General features: G+C 28.3%; 1 protein-coding gene across 1 annotated transcript; it reads left to right on the forward strand.

Moving 5' to 3' along the window:
* The first annotated feature begins 5,403 nt into the window (after nt 1-5,403).
* On the forward strand, nt 5,404-8,288 carry LOC111288292 (ankyrin repeat-containing protein At2g01680-like). The gene is made up of 3 exons (XM_022879115.2): nt 5,404-6,052; nt 6,764-7,173; nt 7,271-8,288. The coding sequence occupies exons 1-3, from the start codon at nt 5,737-5,739 to the stop codon at nt 8,144-8,146; spliced, it is 1,602 nt and encodes a 533-aa protein (XP_022734850.1). The 5' UTR covers nt 5,404-5,736; the 3' UTR covers nt 8,147-8,288.
* The last annotated feature ends 1,042 nt before the right edge of the window (nt 8,289-9,330 follow it).

Genomic DNA, 9,330 nt, shown 5'->3' on the forward strand with positions numbered 1-9,330 from the left:
AAATAAAAAATTGTTATTTTTTTAAAGGTAATTTTAATAATTAAAAATAAAATTTTAGTATTTTATCTAAAAAAAAAATTGAAAGCATACCTTTTCAATTTAATTTGTGCGAGAAATTTTTGGCGTGGGATAGTCGCAGTCCAAACGGTACTTGAATTTCCTTTTTTTTTATTAATAAATAGTAATTAATTTTAATTTGCCTTTTCGCTATGCTATATTTAGATTAAAAAGATTAAATTGGTTTTAAAACATGATAATAGCCCATGACTTTGGGATTTTTCATGCTACTATGTAATTAGGAGGGAAAGGATTATTTATTTATTAAAAATTAAAAATTTCGCGATCATAGTTACGTTATGTCAAATTATCATGATAATTCTCCACGAAACTAATTTTGCGAGATGAGAACTCTTATCAATTTATCTTCAATCCAAACAAAAATCTCAAATATTCTTATCGAAAAAAAAAAATCACGAATAAAAATTTTCATTATTTTTATTAAATTTTAAGTAATGAATATGATTTTTTTATTAGGATATTTGATAAATTTTGTACTACTTAAAAATAATGTTAATTTCGTTTTAATATGAATTGTACTGGTTAGTACGATCTAAATGTATCAAAACACAATATATTTATGGGTGATTAATGGTATTAAATAGTATTAATTATTTTCATTGGTTTCAACTAATTTCATTAAATTTTAGTGAATTGATTTATTTCAATTTGTATATAAATGAGAAATATATTTTATAATTTTTAACTTATATTTTGTTATTTAATTATTTTTAATTTAATAAAAATAAAATTAATCGACAAAATGTCCCTTAAAAGTTAAATTTTTCTATTTTTTTATTGTAACTTATTTTTTTTATACTTTATTTTTTCAAACTAAAATTCATAAGAATTTTATTATTTTTGAAGAAAATAATTGTATTTCCTCTTTAAAATTTAATAATCATGAAACTAAAGTTAATTTTTTTGCATATCTTTACTTTTATTGTAATATTTCTTAAAAATATTTATTTAAATATCATATGATCATATTAAGAGTTTAAAAATATCATAATAAATTGATGATATTAATTTTTATATTTTTTAATTTATTTATTTGATTTTTAAAAATATTACATATTTATTTTGTAAATTATTGGTAGTATTATTATGTATAAATTCGTGTATATTTATAAATATATTCATAATAAATTGAAATTTTTGATCTAATTTATAAAAATAACTTATACCGATATATATTATTTTTTAATTAAAATATAAATATTTTTTAGAATGATATTAATAAATTTAATTAAAAAATAATAAAATTTTTCATTACTCTTATTAATTTTTAAATATAGGAGAGGATTATCTTTCATTAGGATATTTGAGATTTTTTTTTTGGATTTAAGAGATTTATTTGAGAATTATAAAACATGGATGGAAGAAGAAGATATTAGAAAAAAAAAAAAAATTTTGATAAGAGTTATCATCTCGCGAATTTAGTTTCAAGGGAGTTAATTATCATGATAATTTGACATAGTATAACTACAATCACAAATTTTTTTATTTTTAATGAATAAATAATATCTAAATATTTTAATTTAACAAATATGATTTTTAATAAAATTTAAAGATTAAATTGAATTCACAATAATATTTAAAAAAAAAAACATTTTTTTTTTTGCTAACTTGCAACATATAAATTATAAACCAATTCAAAGACCTTTGAAAGGAAAATCTTTCAAAGTTCTAATATTTTTATTAACATTGTAATAATCATGAATTTTTGTTTTTGATTATAGTAAATGCTTAACAATGACATAAAATGAAAATAATATATTTAATAAAAAACCAAAATAACAAAAAATTCTTAAATTTTATCATTTTATGGATAAGTCTATATATTTTTATTCCATTTAAAAAACATTTTTATCTTTAATTTGCATTTAAATAAATTTTTAATTTATATTTAAATAAATTTGTAGTATTTAATCTAGATCTAAATAAAATTTTAACCTAAATTAATCTTTTATTTAGAATAAAAATTTATTTAACTACAAATCAATATTAAAAATTTATTTATGTACAATAAAAATATAAAAATTTATTTAAAATATATATAAAGGCTAACTTAAAAAAAAATCAAAATTTTTTATTAATAATAATAATATTATTATTTTATATTAAAATTGAACCTGTTGGATTGTGTCAAAATTTTTAAACCATTATCACCAATTTGAAGATGATTGAAAGTCCAATTAAAAGCCGAAAGCTACGTGGTTTTTAATTTAGACTCTCAATTAATTTTTTATTTAATTAGGTTAAAAAAATCTGAAGCAATTAGACGCATTAATTCAGCCTTATCGTCGTCGGGGAAGCAACAAGACAAAAAAAAAAAAAAGTAAATAAGAAAATAGAAAAATAAAAAAAACGTGATTTTTTATTAAAATTTATTTTTACTTGAAAATTCATTAAATGTTTAAAAAGGAAGAAAAAAAAAAAGAAAATTGAAAGTTTTTTCATTTTCTCCCTTTTAATTTTTTAAAAATATTTTCCATTAAAAATTATAAAAATACATAAAAATAAAAAATTGTTTCAATAAAAATATATTTTATTTACTATTCTTTTTTTTCTTTTTTTTATAACAATTTTATAATATACAATTAATCAAAAATATCATATAATTGATTAAATAGTTAAAAAATAATTTTTTCATATAATAAAAAATTAATAACAAAAACAATAATCGCAACATATTAAATATTAAATATTAAATATTAACTTTTAAATTTAAATACTTTTTTAATATTTTGTGATAATAAATATATTAAAAATAAAAAAAAAAAACGAGAAGCAGTCAACTTTTCATAATAATAATAATATAGTTCCTTTTTTTTTTTTTGTTTTAATCTTTTGATTTGCTCCTTTCCTTGTCGTCTGACGTAGAAATGTTTGATTGGAAAGCAATGGAAATCCAAACGAGATTGAAGGGAAATTTTCAGAGCTTGCCACGTGCCCATCAATCACCGACCAACTTTCCTTATGATAGGAGAGGTGTCCTTTTCTCGTTGCCCAAGTGAGGGCGTCATCAATCTTTCAATTATTTTTCCTTTTATTTTATTTTATTTCATTTCCTTCCTTAACTCACCTTACATAAAATCTAGAAGTCATTAATAATTAAATGAATATTATATATCCACACAGAATTATGTGAAAATTTATAAGAAAACTAAATGGAGAATTGATAGTGCCCCCATTATCCAATATATTTGTAGCATTTGGGCTTATCTAAAGCAAAAAAATCTGTAGGGCTAAACTAAACCCTTAAAGCCCACAAAAAATAATCTTAATTAGCCATTTGGGCTTATCTAAAGCAAGCCCATCCATTTGGGTTTGAAGGTACCAAATGAACTCTCAAGCCAGGCCCTATTTGTGATGTTTCTTTTTTCATTTGTCCAAAAGGTCGAATGAAAATAATATTTTTAAATTTAATAATTTTGATTCAAAAATTCAAAAGAAATATAAAAATTACACTAGTATTAGTGAATCACTCCTCTTTAATTTAATTTCATTATCTGTATAGAGTAAACTAAACTTCCTTTTTATGAGTGTTTTTGCTACTTTTTTATACTTATTTATTAAAATTTTCTTCAAAATAAAATCAAATAGTTATTACAAGAAAATTTTGTTTTTCATTAAAATAATGTAAAATAATGTATTTTATCCACAATATTTTAATTTTTGCATATTATTTTCTACTTTTACATCCAAACTCAATTTTTTATTTTGTTTTCTATAGCAAAATGTAAGTGATAAGAAGCAACAATCAAAACCTAACCAAACCACTTAGAAGTTTATGCCTTAGATTGATAGATTTCGTTTTTACACATTAATAATTTATTTTTTAACACCATAAATTAGATTAAGAAACTGTTTTTTTTCAATCTCATTTATTAATTTTTTTTTACTATATTTTAATCGTACCTATTATCTTATTAATCTTAAAGGTGTGATTTTTAAAATTACTAATATGATGATATTTCAAATAATAATATTATATATTTTTAAATGTTTAATATGAGATACACAAAAAAAATATGTGTATTTTTTTATATCTATGAAATAAAATAAAAATAAATAATAAGAGATCGAGGAAGTGTATTTTTTCAAAATCATTGCAGTCATAAGTATTATATTCATATAATGGACTAAATAATTTATTGTTATATTATAATCAAATTATAATTATTGAATAATCAATTAACAAATTAAAACATATTTAAATAGATCAATCAAATCCACATACAATAAAAAAATTTTACAATTTTGAAGGAAGAGGAAATGGAATTTGACTTTTTTTTTTTTTGCCATTAACAAAGCATGAACTTGACTTGTTAAGTGAGACATTTCAATCAGTTAAAAATGCAAGAGGATGAAAAGAGGAAAAAAAAAAAAGCTAAATAGAAAGTCCTTTTACCCATTCAATACTATTAATTAAATTTTAGTTAAAGGCCAAATGAAAAATAAATAAATAAATAAATAAATTTCACGTTGAATTGTTTCAAAGTCATAAAGAATTTAATCTAATTCGAAATGGTTACTAATATTTTACAGTCACAATCACATGAGATTTAAAAAAGAAATTATATTGAATTTCTTCTAGTAGAAGTATCTTGTATAATTGTATTATTATTTAAAATAAGGTAGAGCTTTAACTTTAGACTTGGCTCAAATAATTTATTTATTTTTTAAGAGATATATTAAAGTAAGATTGAAATTTGATACTCAGTGACAAATATTTTTCTTCAAATCTTCCTTAAATGTTCTGTCATTGTTTATTAAAAAAAATTTATATTTAATGTACTATTTATATATAAATTTTATATACTTTCAATAAATCAAATGATTATATATTATTAATGAGTTAATATTAAATTTTAAAATAAATACATAAAAATTTAATTTAAAAAAATTATTCATTAACGATGTAATATTATTTAATTCATTTCATTAATAAAATAATATTATATAATTTATCAATGGTGTATAAAATGTATATATTAATAATGAATCAATTATAAATTCTAAAAAAGAAATGATAGGGTTTAAATGGTTTTCTGGAAACTGGTTAATCCTTACCCAATGAAGGGAAAACATGAACCTGAAAGAACAGAAAATAAGAACAAGATCAAAGTTTGAAACTAGACAAGAAAGTTACCGTCACAAAAGAAAACAAGTAACAGAACTCAACAAATTGATGTCACTCCCAAAGTAAAGTGTTAGTGTTATATTGTATGACTTACCCAAGAAAGAGTCAAGTATTCCTTAAAAAAAAAAAAATCCAACAGTTGAGATACTTAGAATCATGACAGCATTTAAGCTTTTGTTATACACATATATTAGATTATTCCATGACATGCTAAAATCCAAAAGTAAAAAACTGTGCTGTTTGTTGGGTTAACAAGGAATAATAGAATATCACATCACCTGGTTCCTACTTTAATCAGTCAACTCCGCCACTTGATTGTAAATGGAGGCCCCAACGCTTTTCTCAATCAATCAAATGGTATATCATAAGCATAAAACAAAAAAGCTTGTAAAAAAATTCATAGGCCACCATCACTCATAGGCCATAGCTCCATTATCCCTTTACAACGAAGAAAACAATCAACAAAACTTAAAAAGGAAAATAACCCTTCAAATGAACAGAAAGGAAGAGTGAAAACTGAGGAAGATGCTATGATGGAGTCAAAGCCTGTACGTTTCCTTACTCAGCAATCTTTTTTTGAAGCTGTTCGATCTGGGGAGCTTGAGTCTGTCAAGCAGTTGTTGGATAAGTTGACAAAAGATGAACCGCCAGATGGATCGTCAACGGTGTCTGATCTGATGGCAGCACAAAGTGAGTTAGGGGGGACTGGTTTGTATATTGCTGCGGAGAACAATTTCCAAGAGATTTTCAGTTACTTGCTCAAGTTCTGTGATGTTGAGGTTGTTAAGATCAGGTCTAAGTCTGATATGAACACTTTTCATGTTGCTGCTAAATTAGGAAACTTGGGTATGATTCTGATTCCTTTCCTGATTTTTGAAAATGGGTTCTACTGTTTAGCTTGAGTTTGATGGGATTTTTTATGAAAACATGCATTTGGTGGAGGAATTGAAAGAAATTGTGAAATCATTTTATCATTGCCTTATGTTTGTGCTGTTGTTCAGCTCTTTACCTTTATAATTTGGGATGACACATAGAATTGGATAGAATTTTTGGAGGTTGTTGTTGCCTGATTGCTCAATTAGTCTAATAAAGCAGACTCAAATACCAGCAACTTTGAGCTAAAAGTGGGTATTTGTTTGTTGAGCCTTGCGAAATACACTTCCATGTGATTCAGCATTGTTATCAATATGGCTATTTCTTGATCAATTAAAATCTGTCCTGTTCCATATAGGATTATTCTTGCTATTTTGATTAAATTTGGCAATTTGTGTATCCAATCTATTTTGTGTCTAACACATTTAAAGCACGAAAATTGTCAAGTCATCATTTGTTTTGCAAATATAAAACACCATTGGGTTTTGCCAAACCCATATACGGTTTTTGCTAAATTTTAAACCGTTTAGCTTTCTTCTTTTTTATCATTTTCTTAACTTGTTATTGCATCGTGTTTAAGATTAACTGATCTAGTTTTGGTGCATCTTTTTTCTGCAATTGCATGTTGCCTCAAGTACTTACTATATATGAATTGTGATTGACCAATAGATTTGTGTATTGTAGGTATTGTGAAGGAACTTTTGGCCATTTGGCCAGAGCTTTGCAAGTTATGTGACTCATCAAATACCAGTCCCCTTTATTCTGCAGCTGTTAAAGATCATTTGGATGTGGTAAATGCAATATTGAATGCCGATGCAAGCTGCATAAGGATAGTGCGCAAAAATGGAAAGACAGCACTGCACACAGCTGCAAGGTATGGCCTTATTAATACAGTAAAAGCTCTTATAGATTGTGATCAAGGAATTGTGAGCATGAAAGATAAGAAAGGCCAAACTGCACTCCATATGGCTGTGAAGGGTCAATGTCCTGCTGTAGTAGAAGAACTTTTGCTTGCTGATCACTCCACGCTGAATGAACGTGACAAAAAGGAGAATACAGCATTGCACATAGCTACAAGGAAATCTCGCCCACAGGTATCTCTCTCTGTGTGCGCGCGCTTGCATGTGTGCATATCCTCAGATTCATTTTTAGTCTTGTTCCTATTCTTGTATTCTGTTTTCTGCTTTTCAGATTGTGAGCTTGTTGCTGAGCTATAGATCTATCGATGTCAACGCCATTAATAATCAGCATGAAACTGCAATGGATTTGGCTGATAAACTTCAGTATGGAGAATCTTCGCTGGAAATTAATGAAGCTCTGACAGAGGCAGGAGCAAAGCATGCTAGGTATGTTGGCCAAGTGGATGAAGCAATGGAGCTTAAGAGGGCTGTCAGTGATATTAAGCATGAGGTGCATTCACAATTTATACAAAATGAAAAAACAAACAGAAGAGTTTCTGGGATTGCCAAGGAACTTAGGAAACTCCATAGAGAAGCTGTCCAGAACACCACCAATTCTATTACTGTTGTTGCTGTGCTCTTTGCATCGATAGCTTTCTTGGCTATCTTCAACTTGCCTGGTCAATATGTACAAGAAGAACCAGATACAGGGAAGGCTAACATAGCTGATCAGGTAGGTTTCCGCGTGTTCTGCCTCCTGAATGCCACATCCCTCTTCATATCTTTGGCAGTTGTCGTTGTTCAGATCACATTGGTTGCATGGGACACGACAGCTCAGAAACAGGTTGTATCAGTAGTAAACAAGCTGATGTGGGCTGCCTGTGCTTGCACTTGTGGAGCATTTTTGTCCATAGCTTTTGTGGTTGTGGGAAAAGGGAGTTCATGGATGGCTGTTACTATAACCATAGTGGGAGCTCCAATTCTTGTCGGAACACTTGCGAGCATGTGCTATTTTGTATTTCGACAACATTTTGGGATTTTTCGTAGCGATTCTCAGAGACGAATAAAAAGGCCAGGTGGGAGCAAGTCTTTTTCATGGTCATACTCAGCAAATATATCAGATGTTGATGATTATAATTCTGACCTTGAGAAGATATATGCTTTGTAAACACTATCAAGAAACAAAATTAAGCCTGTAAAAAGCATGGTACGGCTGCAGAAGGTCTTTGTTGTTTTTAAGTATGGCTTTTTGTAACTAAATGGCTGATGAATTCTAGAATTCTATATCAAGCTGACTGTTTTGAATCCAATTTCTGTGTAAGAAAGAGTTGGTCAATGCTTCCTAGTTGACAACCACAAGGCTGATCATAGATTTGTGTATAATCATGTATATGAGGAATAGTATCACGGACCTAAGGATGAGTCATGAATCTCACATTGAACATAATAGGAAGGTCACTGGGGTATAAAAGGGTTCACACCATCTCCGCCTTGTGAGGCGTCTTTTGTAGGACAAAACCGTGAGGCCAAGGGGGCTAGAGCGGACAATACCTCACAAGGGTGTGAACCGTGGCGGGAAGGCTGATTCGGGACGTCAGAAGGGTGAATGCCCGGGTCCCGGAGCCGCGCGGGTTCGGAGCTTAAGTCTCGACCCGTGACAAGTGGTATCAGAGCCAGCCCTAAACCCGTTCGATCCACGCCAAGCACCTCGAGGGAGGTAGGCAGGGTGGCCAGCCTCCGTGACGAGGACGTCACGAGGTTGGGTGAGGGAGAATGTCACGGACCTAAGGATGAGTCGTGAATCCCACATCGAACATAATAGGAAGGTCACTGGGGTATAAAAGGGTTCACACCATCTCCGCCTTGTGAGGCGCCTTTTGTAGGACAAAACCGTGAGGTCAGGGGGCTAGAGCGGACAATACCTCACAAGGGTGTGAACCATGACGAGAAGGCTGATTCGGGACGTCAGAAGGGTGAATGTCCGGGTTCCGAAGCCGCGCGGGTTCGGAGCTTAAGTCTCGACCCGTGACAAATAGCCTGTTTAATTCTTGATAAATGGTTTGGCTATTATTTCTACTATCATGGTTTGGATTCTGGGCTCAGTTTTATGTAAACATGTAATTGGTATATCCGTAATGTGTAAAATATAAAAATTATAATGTTACAAATCATATTGATAAATCAAATATGATTTTTATCAAATCCTTTTGTTAAAATTTTAAACCAAGCTGCTTTTTTGGTTCTTTTTTTTTTTTTTCATGATATTTTTGTATTATGTCATGTCGTTTACATGTATCATCATGACACAGACTCTTAACGGTGAACTTTAAGAAAGATAAAGGTAAGACTGCT

This window comes from Durio zibethinus, chromosome 4 (genome assembly GCF_047325235.1).
Source record: "Durio zibethinus cultivar Kanyao isolate XHJ-2024 chromosome 4, ASM4732523v1, whole genome shotgun sequence".
NCBI lineage: Eukaryota > Viridiplantae > Streptophyta > Magnoliopsida > Malvales > Malvaceae > Durio > Durio zibethinus.

Bases quoted from the DNA above. Each gene is read 5' to 3' on its own strand.
- LOC111288292 (XM_022879115.2), top strand. From the start codon at position 5,737: ATGATGGAGTCAAAGCCTGTACGTTTCCTTACTCAGCAATCTTTTTTT. The intron at 6,053-6,763 runs GTATGATTCTGA...TGTGTATTGTAG, and splicing joins TGCTAAATTAGGAAACTTGG to GTATTGTGAAGGAACTTTTG. The intron at 7,174-7,270 runs GTATCTCTCTCT...TCTGCTTTTCAG, and splicing joins CAAGGAAATCTCGCCCACAG to ATTGTGAGCTTGTTGCTGAG.